Source organism: Salvelinus namaycush, chromosome 42, assembly GCF_016432855.1.
Source record: "Salvelinus namaycush isolate Seneca chromosome 42, SaNama_1.0, whole genome shotgun sequence".
NCBI classification, from domain to species: Eukaryota; Metazoa; Chordata; class Actinopteri; order Salmoniformes; family Salmonidae; genus Salvelinus; species Salvelinus namaycush.
Genome location: NC_052348.1, coordinates 20362410 through 20376502, shown reverse-complemented (window position 1 = coordinate 20376502; position 14093 = coordinate 20362410). Strand labels below are relative to the sequence as shown.

Genomic DNA, 14093 nt, shown 5'->3' with positions numbered 1-14093 from the left:
ACTCTTTTATTTACTTATTTTTTACTTTAGAAATATATTTATTCTCTTTAAATTCAGGTTGTTTGCGGATTCTGTATTTTTGTATTTGAACTTAATAGTGAAATAATTTTTGGAGGACAAGGAAGGCGGATTTGCAAAACATTAGATTCATTTTAGTAGCACCTACAACATGATAGAGCAGCGGGTGGTAACGTTGAAAGCTATAACTAACAAGTCGTGTGTGTAACCAATTTTTATTTAAAAAAAACAACCTTTATTTTGAAAAACAATTCAGGAAGTAGCCTTAGTTTTGTTTCCGGAATGAATTTCTGTGTGTAGTCTACCGTCTACATTGTGAACTTTGAATTCTCAAAACGTTGACTGAATACTGCAATTTACTATAACATAATTGTTTAACATTTACATAGTTCCAAGGACATGTGTGATAGCGTCGCCTTTCATGCTCAGCTAGCTTCAATAATTGAGGTTTTGGCGAATGCAGCCGTTGCCGAAATCTGTAAACTTGTAGATGACGGCCATGCTGCCTTACGTTTGGAAATCTCCCATAGTCAGAAAGAAATCGATAACCTGCGGAGGAAGCTGCTTTTGACAAAATTCCAGAGTTCTCAACGGGGCACAGAGAAATTCGGAGCCCTGCGACGCACAGTTCACAGGCGCGACACTGATCTTGTTGCCCGAGCAAGAGCGAGCTTCGTTGGAAAGTCAATAGGCAGACATGGATATTGTGGGTTTTTTACCTTATTTAAACACGTTCAAAATAATTTGTAATGTAGAATATGTAACGTTTATGAGGGTTTATCTTTTCTGGTGCAGTGGAGAATCGTTTTTCCTACAGCGAAGGGGACAACTTTACAAAGGATGTCACGAACTGGAAAGTCGCAAGTCGCACCGCGACAGGCCAGGATGGAGGCATGCAGGTCAGTTGTCATTGACACGGTCAAATTGATGATTTATTTTCTCATTTCAAATGCTGTTGGGATATTTTTCTAATCAAATGTTTCTGATAAATACAAAACAGATGGCAGATACGCAAGAGTCACCTCTTATCAAAATGGAGAACCTTGGTACCAGCAGAACAGAAGGTCATTTTATGCAACTAATCAAATCTATGCAATTTACACATTGTTGAGAAAAGCCTTTATTGCAGTATTTGATTAAGTTCTTGGTCATTACCCATAACTAATAAATAAGGCAAATAATCAGTCTTCACTACAGGAAGTTGATGTTGTGCTTTACGTTGACCCATTTCAGAGATTGTCCAACTGGTCAGTGAGAGCAGTGAGAAGATCATTGAGGCTGAACCAGGTTATTCGTCATCTACTGAAACCACAGACCTTCTGGACCAGCAGGGCAACAGACACAGAGCTCCAGACACCTCACTCAATATAGAACGTGAAAACCAGACGTTCCAGCATCCAGCGTCACAATACAACAGAGCAAGACAGGACCATCAGGTTGCTGAGGGTGTGACCTGGGAAACTGACCATCAACCCATAGCATACAGCTTGTCTCAATGGACAGAGAACCAAGAGACTGACAACCCAACTGTGAATGCTCCTCACAATGCAGGGCCAGACTCCAAGAGGCTGTCTGAACATCCAGAGAAGAGAGGGGCACGAGGTAACTCAGGGGTCTGCATGTCTGCTTTGGGCTCTCTGGACTGGGTGTCTGATGTGGTGCTGGTGGACTCAGTTCCCATTAAAGTGGAGGCAGATATGAGTTCAGAATGGAGCATAACTGGCCAAGAGGCGACATCTGGAGAGGTCTGTTCAGACGGCAGGCAGCTTGTGGACAACAGAGGAAGAGGGGGAATGGAGTCTGGACAGACAAAGTGTCCCCCTGACACTGAAAACACAGAGCAAGGTAGAACTATAGGATCAATGTCCAAGTTTCCAGATTTCAATGGACTGTCCAACCGAAACAGCTTTTCATCCCCAAGGGTTACTCTCCACCAGGTTCCCCAAAGAGGGAAGCAAGCCCCCTTCCTGAATTTCAACAGAGGCTCCAATTTTTCATCAGAAGGCAAAGAAAAGCAGCCGCAACAGCTAACATCTCACTCGCCCAAGAGGCAGCTCCGGTGCAGCCTCTGCGGAAAGCCCTTCCCTCAGCCGGCACAACTGCGGAGTCACATGCGGGTCCATACAGGGGAGAAACCGTACGGCTGCAGCCACTGCACCAAGCGCTTCTCCCACAGGCACCAGCTGAAGATGCACGAGAGGGTGCACACCGGAGAGAAACCATTTCATTGCATCTACTGCGGGAAGTGCTTCACCCAGTCCAGTCACATGAAGAGGCACCTCCTCGTCCACACTGGTGGCAGGCCACAGGACATTGGGCTGCCCTGAGTGTTCCAGGGTGAAGTTTCCCCTTGGTACAGATCTAGGATCAGCTTCCTCTTCTCCAATCCTAACCTTAACCATTAGTAGGAAAACATCTAAAACTGACCCAACATCAGTGTGTAGGGGCAACTTCACACTACTCCGCCTGGTGTAATTATAGGCAAGGCCAGGAGTTTTTCCTCACCACGTGACCAGACCAGGGAAAAACTCCTGGCCCTAGTTGTAAGGGGAGTGGCTCAACACTTCTGTGGTTTTCATATGCATACTGGGTCCTTGTGCTTTTAACAGTTTGGATAGTTACCACATTGAGCACTACCCTCTGTGTGTAGTGGTAGTGTTTTCAGCTGGCTTGATGCTTGGTCCAGAGTGGACTGTTAATGTATAAGTTATTATAGGTGAAGATTTTAAACATCCTTTTGAATTTGTATTGGTGAACCAAAGAACAGCAATTACGAATGCAAGAAGCTCTGGACAGGTGCCTGGGTAAGCTAGGCCTGTAGGTGGTTGAGAGCTTGTTGCTCGGCTCGTCTCGTACCTGGACATAGGGAGGAGGGTGCAGGGAAGAGCGTGACGGTGACTGTCACTTTCTGGACATCGACATGGCAGAAGAGAAAAGCCACAGGTTCCCTGGGTGCCAGCACACTCCTGGACCTTGAAACAGATCTGGCGACCCAGCAGGTGCAAGGCGAGATTGCTGACCTGGAATGGTAGGCACTCAATGGTTGACTTTATAAAGGGTTTATTATGGTTAGATTTATTGACGGCTTTATAGAACTATCTTTATATCACTTTACACTTTACATAATATTCAGCCTAGGAAAACCGTTTTCTATTCAAAGTGGCAATTTGTTTTTGAGTCCCAGAATTAGAATGAATAGAATTAGAATTCATTCAATTAAATCAGAATTCTCTCTGGTTTATTCCTTTCCATTCTAACTCTGTTTTGAGTAAGCTAAACCAGTTCGGATGTGCACCAGTACTCTAGAACCAAGCTACTCACTCACCTCTTCTTTATTCCCAGAATCCCCAGAGGTACTGTGGTCTGGGGAAACATCATCTCTTGGAGGTAAGTAACAGTACCTGTAGGTTTATCTAGCCTAGAACAGGCAGAACATCACCTTCCTACTTTCATAATATCAGATTTGAAACCGTTCACTCATTGTTTTTGATTCTCCACACATGATGCTATTTTTTTTTGTTGATTAACATTCATATAATAGACTAATATAAATGTCTTCTTGACTTGGACATGTAGCCTTAGTGACTTTCCTCATATACCACTGCTTAGCCGCCAAACTGATTGTTCCGGACTAGCACCTGATCTATATACAGATACAATATGGAAACAATTGAATTAACTTTGTCTTTGCAGCTTCCTCTGGAGTCGCTGGTGTGGATCTTCTGGGACGTACTGCGTGTGGACGGGAAGAGAGGCTACTGGAACCTGTCTCTGGTCACAGCGAAACCTTCCGTACCATCCTGAGAAAGCTGTCATCAAGGCAAAGAGTGGCTCCTTTGAAGAATATAAAATATATTTTCATTTGTTTAACACTTTTTTTTAGTTAATACATGATTACATATGTTAATTCATAGTGTTGATGTCTTCACTATTATTCTACAATGTAGAAAATGGTAAAAAGAAAAACCCTTGAATGAGTAGGTGTGTCTAAACTTTTGACTGGTACTGTATATGCTTTTTAAAACTATAACCAATAAAATGTTTCATAAATTAACATGGGTTTGGATGAGAACCATAGGAATACAGAGGTAGGTATTCAAAATGGTCTGGCACCTTGGCCAATTAAGCTACAAGGCCGAACTTTAAAACATTCAGCTCATCCTAACTTAAAATTCTTTAAAACTGAAAGACTATAACTATATATTTGCATAAAATACTCTGCAAAAGTAACTATTGAACTGTTCAAGTTAGAGACACCAAACCAATTTTCACATGTTCAGGCCATCCTAACTAAAAAAATATTTAAAACATTTATAAACTACAAATGTGCATAAATTAGCTTATCCATAAAATGGTACCGCTGTTGTCGGAGTTTAGAGTGACGAAAAGTAGCTAGTTAACGTCAGCTAACGGCTTTCTAGTCTCGTCAATGAGCAGCCCAAATGTAGCCGTTGCTATGTGTACACACACGCAGAGGAGCGCATGGGGCAGTGCAGGAAGCAAGGGACAGACCGAGATTAGCTATTGATACTAATTGAGGAAGTTACTGTGTTTCTAATTTTGTGTTGAGAAATCGGGCTCCGGTAGGGTAGGGCATGAGCGTCACCAGCATGGGTAGGGCTCGGCCTAAAATGTCATGCCTCTGCTTTTCTTTTCATTCAAATAGTTAAAATACCACTAAAATACTTTTAAAGAGCTGTCATCACTAGATGTATTATCATATTTCCCTCCCCAAATAATAGCCTAAATGTTTCTAATTCATTATGAGTTCCTCCCTTCCACCACAACAGCAAGTCTTCATATTCAGAAAGCATTTTCTATCTCACTTTGAACAACAGACCTATGAATACTCTGTACTATTTGATCATTACATCCTCATTAAACTAAAATCAAACTTCATTGACATTTTTACAAAATGCATCTATTTATCTGAAACCCCCAGCGTGGATTGAGTTGCTTTGCTTTCCTACGAGTGTTGTCTACATGATCCTGCCTTTTATTACCATCATCTGACAGATCTTTGTCCTATGTCTTCTTTCAGTTTTCACACTCAACTGTAGTTTAGACATTGTGATCTTACTGCCCCACAATCCAAAGCAATAAGGTTGATATAGTAGTCTGTCAAAGTAATCAGACCAATTGTTTTACTAAATATAACTTTGACTACAGTGCATTCAGAAAGTATTCAGACCCTTTCCTTTTTCCACATTTTGTTACACTACAGCCTTATTCTAAAATTGATTAAATTATTATTTTTTCAATCTACACATTACACTATAATGACAAAGCGAAAACAGGATTTTAGAAATGTTTGCAAATGTATAAAAAAATAAAAAATAAACATACCTTATTTACATAAGTAATCAGACCCTTTGCTATGAGACTAGAAATTGAGCACAGTTGCATCCTGTTTCCATTGATCCTCGAGATGTTTCTACAACTTGATTGTAGTACACCTGTGGTAAATTCAATTGATTGGACATGATTTGGAAAGGCACACACCTGTCTATGAGGTCCCACGGTTGACAGTGCATGTCAGAGCAAAAACCAAGCCATGAGATTGAAGGAATTGTGTCGAGGCACAGATCTGGGGAAAGGTACCAAAAAATGTCTGCAGCACTGAATGTCCCCAAGAACACAGAGGCCTCCATCATACTTAAATTGAAATAGTTTAGAACCACCAAGACTCTTCTTCTTGGTCGCCCGGCCAAACTGAGCAATCGGGGGAGAAAGGCCAGGGAGGTGACCAAGAGCCCGATGGTCACTAACAGAGCTCTAGAGTTCCTCTGTGGAGATGGGAGTACCTTCCAGAAGGACAACCATCTCTGCAGCACTCCACCAATCAGGCCTTTAGGGTACAGTGGACAGACATAAGCTACTTCTCAGTAAAATGCACATGACAGCCCGCTTGGAGTTTACCAAAAGGCACCTAAAGGACTCTGACCACGAGAAACAAGATTCTCTGGTCTGATGAAACCAAGATTGAACTCTTTGACCTACAAGCCAAGCGTCACGTCTGAAGGAAACCTGGAACCATCCCTACGGTGAAGCATGGTGGTGGCAGCATCATGCTGTGGGGAAGTTTTTCAGTGGCAGGGACTGGGAGACTAGTCAGGATCGAGGGAAAGCTGAATGGAGCAAAGTACAGAGAGGTCCTTGATGAAAACCGGCTCCAGAGCACTCAGGACCTATGACTGGGGCGAAGGTTCACCTTCCAACAGGACAATGACTAAGCACATAGCCAAGACAACGCAGGAGTGGCTATGGGACAAGTCTCTGAATGTCCTTGAGTGGCCAAGCCAGAGCCCGGACTTGAACCCGATCGATCTCTGAAGAGACTTGAAAATAGCTGTGCAGTGACGCTCCCCATCCAACCTGACAGAGCTTGAGAGGATCTGCAGAGAAGATCGGGAGAAACTCCCCAAATACAGGTGTGCCAAGCTTGTAGCGAGAAGACTCGAGGCTATAATCACTGCCATAGGTGCTTCAATAAAGTACTGAGTGATGGTCTGAATACTTATGTAAATGTCATATTTCAGTTGTATTCATAATTTTTTTTGCAACATTTTCTAAAAACCTGTTTTTTTCTTTGTCATTATGGGGTACTGTGTGTAGATTGAGGGGGGGGGACTAAAATGGGGGACCATTTTAGGATAAGGCTGTAACGTAACAACATGTGATAAAAGTCAAGGGGTTTGAATACTTTCCGAATGCACTATTTAAAGTAAATGCTTTGCTTTAAATAGTAAAGTAAAACTGGTTCAACTTCTTCCACTTTAAGGACCTAAAGGAAGCCCCATAGCTTTACTTCATGTAAAGTTACCATCTAGTTAGCAAGTTCTTTATACAGTTTTGTCATTTATAATAAAAATGATATATTCAGATGTTTGTTTTTAATCTTTCTACTGTTACATTGTTCAGCGTTAGAGTGTATTCTCAGTGTGGTGCTTCAGTTAGTTTTGAGACTACTAACCCTTAGCCTTCTCTCTTGATTGACTTATTTTTAACTGAAGGAATACATTTATTCCTTTTAAATTCAGGTTGTATGCTGATTCTGTATTTTTTTACTTTAACTTATTAGTACAATTGTTGAAGGACAACGTGAGCTTGTTATATTTGTATTCACTTAATTGAAAGGCAAATTATATTTTTTTAACAATTTGATTCCTTTTAATAGCAGCAACAATATGATACAGCAGCAGGTGGCAATGTTGGAAGGTTGAACTAAGGTAAATCGTGTGTGTGTAACCAACCTTTATTTTGAAAAGCAAACTTTTTTTATTTTGAAGAACGATCCAGGAAGTAGCGGAACAAAAACAACAACAAAAATTGTGTTCAATGCTCTATGGTGTGAACTGTAGTCTGAAGACGTTGACTTTACACTGCAATGCAAATTACTATAACATAAGTGTTTAACATAAACATAGCGCTAAGGAGATGTCCGATACTGTCGCATTTCATGCTCAGCTAGCCTCCATCGTCGAGGTTTTGGCGAATGCAGCCGTTGCCGAAATCTGCAAACTTGTAGATGACGGCCATGCTGCTTTACGTTTGGAAATTTCCCATAGTCAGAAAGAAATCGAGAACTTGCGGAGGAAGCTGGTTTTGACAAAATGTCAGACTTCTCGACGGGGCACAGAAAGATTCGGAGCCCTGCGACGCACAGTTCACAAGCACGTGGACACTAATCATGTTGCCCGGGGAAGAGGGAGCTTTGTAGGGAAGTCGACAGGCAGACTTGGATATTGTAGGTTTTTTACCTTATTTAAACACGTTCAAAAACATGATTGGTAATGTAGAATCTATAACGTTTATGGGGGTTTCTCTTGTTTGGTGCAGTGAAGAATCGTTTTGACGACATTGAAGAGGGCAACTTTATGCAGGATGTCACTACCTGGAAAGACGCAGGACGCACAGCGACAGACCACAATGGGGGCATGCAGGTCAGTTGTCCTAGACATGGTCAAATGTATTGTTGTTTAATCATATTTCAAGTGCTGTTGTGGATATGTTATTAATAAAAAGGTTTCTGATGAATACAAAACACAGATGGCAGATATGCAAGAAGAAACTCATGTCAAAATGGAGAACCTTGACACCAGTACAATAGAAGGTATTTTTTGTTGTTGCAACTAATCCAATCTATGCAATTTACATGTTATGTTAAGTAAAGCTGTCCATGTTTATTGCAGTATTTCATTAACTTATTGGTCATTACCCATAACTAATAAATAAAGCAAAGAAGAATCAGTCTCCACTACAGGAAGCTGATGCTGTGCTTTACTTTGCCCCATTTCAGAGATTGTCCAACCGGTCAGTGAGAGCAGTGAGAAGATCATTGTAGCAGAACCAGGTTCTTCATCATGTACTGAAACCACAGACCTTCTGGACCAGCAGGGCAACAGACACAGAGCTCCAGACACCTCACTCAATATAGAACCTGAAAACCAGACGTTCCATCATCCAGCATCACAATACAACAGAGCAAGACAGGACCATCAGGTTGCTGAGGGTGTGACCTGGGAATCTGACCATCAACCCATAGAATACAGCCTGTCCCAATGGACAGAGAACCAAGAGACTGACAACCCAACTGTGAATGCTCCTCACAATGCAGGGCCAGACTCCAAAAGGGTGTCTGAACATCCAGAGAGGAGAGGGGTGTCTGGTAACTCTGGGGTCTGCATGTCTGCTTCAGGCTCTCTGGACTGGCTGCCTGATGTGGTGATGGTGGACTCAGTTCCCATTAAAGTGGAGGCAGATATGAGTTCAGAATGGAGCCTAACTGGCCAAGAGGTGACATCTGGAGAGGTCTGTTCAGATGGCAGGCAGCTTGTGGACAACAGAGGAAGAGGGGGAATGGAGTCTGGACAGACAAAGTGTCCCCCTGACACTCAACATGCAGAGCAAGGGAGAACTGTAGGATCAAGGTCCAAGTTGCCAGATTTCAATGGACTGTCCACCCAAAACAGCTTTTCATCCCCAAGGGTTACTCTCCACCAGGTTCCCCAAAGAGGGAAGCAAGCCCCCTTTCCGAATTTCAACAGAGGCTCCACTTCTTCATCGAAAGGCATAGAAAAGCAGCTGCAACAGCTGACGTCTCACTCCACCAAGAGATATCTCCGTTGCAGCCTCTGCGGGAAGCCCTTCCCCCAGGCGTACCTAAGCAGGCACATGCGGGTCCATACGGGGGAGAAACCGTACGGCTGCAGCCACTGCACCAAGCGCTTCTCCCACAGCCACCAGCTGAAGAGGCATGAGAGGGTGCACACCGGAGAGAAACCGTTTCAATGTGTCTACTGCGGGAAGTGCTTCACCCAGTCCTGCCACATGAAGAAGCACCTCCTCGTCCACACTGGTGGCAGGACACAGGACGTTGTGCTGCCCTAAGTGTTCCAGGGTGAAGTTCAGACTAGATACAGATCTAGGATCAGCTTCCTCTCCCACAATCCTAACCTTGACAATTAGTGTATTTTTTTTCTTCTTTAAACTGACCCAACATCAGCATCTAAGGGCAACTTCACACTACTCCTCCCAGTGTAATGATAGGCAGGGCCTGAAGTTTTTCCTCACCACGTGACCAGGCCAGGGAAAAACTCCTGGCCCTAGTTGTAAATGGAATGTCTCAACGCCACTGTGGTTTATATATGAATACTGGGTCCATGTGTTTTTCACTATGAATGGTTTCCTCATTGAACACTTCCCTCTGTGTGTAGTGGTCGTGTTTTCAGTTCAGCTGGCTTAATGCTTGGTCCAGAGTGGACTGATAATGTATAAGTTATTACAGAGGAAGATTTTAAACGTATTTTAGTCAGTTAGCAGACGCTCTTATCCATAGCGACTTACAAGAGCATTTAAGGTTAAGTGCTGTGCTCAAGGGCACGTCGACAGATTTTTCAGCTTGTCGGCTAGGTGATTCCAACCTGCGACCTTTCAGTTATTGGCTCAACGCTCTTAACCGCTAGGCTACATCCTTATGAATTTGTATTTGTTCATTGGGGAACCAAAGTACAATAATTAAGACTACATTTCCATTAACTTGTCAATAAGACAGATTCCCTATCAGACTGATAGGCTGTAACGATGTAGATGGATTTCATATCAATATGAACAGAGTTCAGGAAGCACTGGACAGGTGCCTGGGCGAGCAAGGCCTGTTGGTGGTTGAGAGTTTGTTGCTCGTCTCTGTTCGTACTTGGACGCAGGGATGAGGAGGAGGAAGGCGCAGGGTTCCCAGACGCCAGCGCACTCCTTGCCCTGGAAACGGACCTGGCGACCCAGCAGTTGCAAGGAGAGAGAGAGTGCTGACTGGAATGGTAAGCTGTCAATGTTTGTCATTTATACAGGGTTTAATATGGTTGGATTTGTAGTGTTCTATAAAGCCGTCTTGATACCCCTCTACCCTTCCCATCATATTCTGCCTAGGAAAACACTTTTGTATTGACAGTTGCTATGAGATTTTGAGTCCCATAATTAGAATCCATAGAATGGTCCTTTGGAGGAAGGATTTTTGGGATATATTTTACATTTGTATCCTAAAGCGTAATTAGTTGAAGTTTGAATATTTGTGACATTTTGGCCTTACCCAGTACTCCTTTTAAAGACGCCATGCTTCAGTTGTAGGTGCTACAAAGCAACATTTAGTGTCATATACAACTTTACTGCCTGCTCTGTATTTTGATTAGTATTTTGATTGCAATAACACATTTCTTGCATTAATTTGTGAATATTTACAAATATGAATATTGAAAGTATACGGGTTTTTTTATTAGGCTTTTACTTTTTTTTTTACAAACATTGTCAAACATAATGTACTTTACAGGCAATTCAAAGTTCTGTTAGCTCAATACTTTAAAGTTATGGCTTCTTTTATAGAGACACTTTGGCATAGTAAACAATGTAACCAATCACAGCCCTCCTTTTAAGTGTCATTGCACATCTTGCAAATCAACAGCAGAGGTGACTATTTTGAATCCATTTTCACATTCACTCTGTTGGTAATGCTTAAAAATGTGTTTTACTCTAAAAGTAGCAGAGATTCCACTCTGTATCTTTGATATGCCCATAGTGTATTATGTTTGCCAAATCAAAAGTGGGATATTTTCACTTCATGTTGTTATTTTTCTACATTCCGAAATGTATGTAAGAAATGTTATTGAAATCAAAATACATATGACAGAGCAAGCAGTTTAGCTTCATATGACACCATATATTGGCATGTAGCACCTACAGATAAAACAATATGGAGTCTTACAGGAGTCCTGGGTAATGTCAAATTCGAACTATAGTTAGTTATTTCTAAATCATGCTTTAAGACACTTAAATGTATGTATATATATATATATATATATATATATACTCAGCAAAAAAAGAAACGTCCTCTCACTGTCAACTGCTTTTTCAGCAATCTTAACATTTGTATGAACAATCTTAATATTTGTATGAACATAACAAGATTCAACAACTGAGACATAAACTGAACAAGTTCCACAGACATGTGACTAACAGAAATGGAATAATGTGTCCCTGAACAAAGGGGGGGTCAAAAGTAACAGTCAGTGTCTGGTGTGGCCACTAGCTGCATGAAGTACTGCAGTGCATCTCCTCCTCATGGACTGCACCAGATTTGCTAGTTCTTTCTGTGAGATGTTACCCAACTCTTCCACCAAGGCACCTGCAAGTTCCCGGGACAGTTCTGGGGGGAATGGCCCTAGCCCTCACCCTCCGATCCAACAGTTCCCAGACGTGCTCAATGGGATTGAGATCCGGGCTCTTCGCTGGCCATGGCAGAACACTGACATTCATGTCTTGCAGGAAATCACGCACAGAACGAGCAGTATGGCTGGTGGCATTGTCATGCTGGAGGGTCATGTCAGGATGAGCCTGCAGGAAGGGTACCACCTGAGGGAGGAGGATGTCTTCCCTGTAACGCACAGCGTTGAGATTGCCTGCAATGACAACAAGCTCAGTCCGATGATGCGACACACCGCACCAGACCATGACGGACCCTCCACCTCCAAATCGATCCCGCTCCAGAGAACAGGCCTCAGTGTAACGCTCATTCCATCGATGATAAACGCAAATTCCGACCATCACCCCATGTCACAGATAAAACCGCGACTCGTCAGTGAAGAGCACTTTTTGCCAGTCCTGTCTGGTCCAGCGACGTTGGGTTTGTGCCCATAGGCGACATTGTTGCCGGTGATGTCTGGTGAGGACCTGCCTTACAACAGGCCTACAAGCCCTCAGTCCAGCCTCTCTCAGCCTATTGCGGACAGTCTGAGCACTGATGGAGGGATTGTGCGTTCCTGGTGTAACTTAGGCAGTTGTTGTTGCCATCCTGTACCTTTCCCGCTGGTGTGATGTTTGGATGTACCGATCCTGTGCAGGTGTTGTTACACGTGATCTGCCACTGCGAGGACGATCAGCTGTCCATCCTGTTTCCCTGTAGCGCTGTCTTAGGCGTCTCACAGTACGGACATTGCAATTTATTGCCCTGGCCACATCTGCAGTCCTCATGCCTCCTTCACCATGCCTAAGGCACGTTCACGCAGTTGAGCAGGGACCCTGGATATCTTTCTTTTGGTGTTTTTCAGAGTCAGTAGAAAGGCCTCTTTAGTGTCCTATGTTTTCATAACTGTGACCTTAATTGCCTACCATCTGTAAGCTGGTAGTGTCTTAACGACCGTTCCACAGGTGCATGTTCATTCATTGTTTATGGTTCATTGAACAAGCATGGGAAACAGTGTTAAACACTTTCTAATGAAGATCTGTGAAGTTATTTGGATTTTTACGAATTATCTTTGAAAGACAGGGTCCTGAAAAAGGGCAGTTTCTTTTTTTGCTGAGTTATTTATATATATATATCTCAATCAACAATCCTTCCTATAATGGACCCTTCTATGGATTAAATTGAATGAAAATTAAAAGTTTTCAAGTTTCGTGTGGATTCACCCATAAATGTCTTCTACAGTTTGACTTGTAGCCTACTTAGTGACTTTCCTGTCTTCTGTTCAACGACAAACACTTTATCGATATAGGCAACTAAAACACTAAAAGCACAGTTGCTTGCAGCTTCCTCTCGAGTCACTGGTATGGATCTTCTGGGATATATTGTGTGTGTGGAGGGGAAGTGAGGCAACTGGAACCTGTCTCTGGTCTGCAGAACCTTCAATACAATGCGGACAAATTACATTTTCAGGAAGTACTCCACAGGGAAGGTTAGTATCAATAAATTCCTTAAATCTGAAAAAGCCTATGGGATACAGGCACATTTTTTTTAAATTAATTAATTCTATATCATGGAGTGCTCTGAGGACAGTTTCATGAACCATGTTTCCACAAAAAAATATTTCCAGATAAAGGAACGTCTTGAATCTCATTCTGTGATTGGTTGTTACGGTCTTACAAACATCATTGTATGTCAACACTGTGCAAACACCTCAAAAAGTGTCTGTGTCCCATAGACTTAAGATTCTTTACTTGTGCATTCATATTCCATGTATTCCATTCTGGTTTGTCTGACAATCTGTTCTGTTCTGTGTTTCTTTTAGAGATCAGATCCTGAACCCCAGTAGTTACTGAAAGGAGAAGCCAGTACATTGTGCTTACAGGTTACTGTGAAGGACAACATAAACCATTATATGCTTGCTGCTCTTCTTACACCTCTATTACTAATAAAACGTTTATTTACAATGTTCTCGTTTATTGTAAAAACAAAAAGCTACATGTTATTTAGGTGTTTAGCTATTACTCAAGACTATCAAAAATCCCTTTGGCTATTTATATACAGTACCAGTCAAAAGTTTGGACACACCTACTCATTCCCAAGTGGGCTCCAGAGTGACGCAGCGGTCTTAGGCACTGTGTCTCAGTGCTAGAGGTGTCACTACAGACTGGTTCGATTCCAGGCTGTGTCACAACTGGCCGTGATTGGGAGTCCCATAGGGCTGCTCACAATTGGCCCAGCGTAGTCTGTGTAAGGGTTTGGCCGGGGTAGGCTGTCATTGTAAATAAGAATTTGTTTTTAACTGACTTGCCTAGTTAAAAAAAATACTTTGAAAGTTTCTTCAAGT

General features: G+C 42.4%; 2 protein-coding genes across 3 annotated transcripts; both read left to right on the top strand.

The window, feature by feature from the left end:
- The first annotated feature begins 286 nt into the window (after positions 1-286).
- Positions 287-3818, top strand: LOC120035158 (zinc finger and SCAN domain-containing protein 23-like). The gene is made up of 6 exons (XM_038981968.1): positions 287-724; positions 814-917; positions 1019-1082; positions 1252-3046; positions 3361-3405; positions 3712-3818. Exons 1-4 carry the CDS (start codon positions 418-420, stop codon positions 2343-2345), a joined length of 1569 nt encoding a protein of 522 aa, XP_038837896.1. The 5' UTR covers positions 287-417; the 3' UTR covers positions 2346-3046; positions 3361-3405; positions 3712-3818.
- Positions 3819-7294: 3476 nt separating this feature from the next.
- On the top strand, positions 7295-13206 carry LOC120035159 (neurotrophin receptor-interacting factor homolog). 2 transcript variants are annotated; one of them, XM_038981969.1, is made up of 5 exons: positions 7295-7765; positions 7858-7961; positions 8068-8131; positions 8318-10334; positions 13093-13206. In XM_038981969.1, exons 1-4 carry the CDS (start codon positions 7456-7458, stop codon positions 9406-9408), a joined length of 1569 nt encoding a protein of 522 aa, XP_038837897.1. In that variant the 5' UTR covers positions 7295-7455; the 3' UTR covers positions 9409-10334; positions 13093-13206. The 2 variants fall into 2 exon arrangements, with proteins under 2 accessions (XP_038837897.1, XP_038837898.1); XM_038981970.1 differs by having other exon boundaries at positions 13059-13171.
- Positions 13207-14093: the final 887 nt, after the last annotated feature.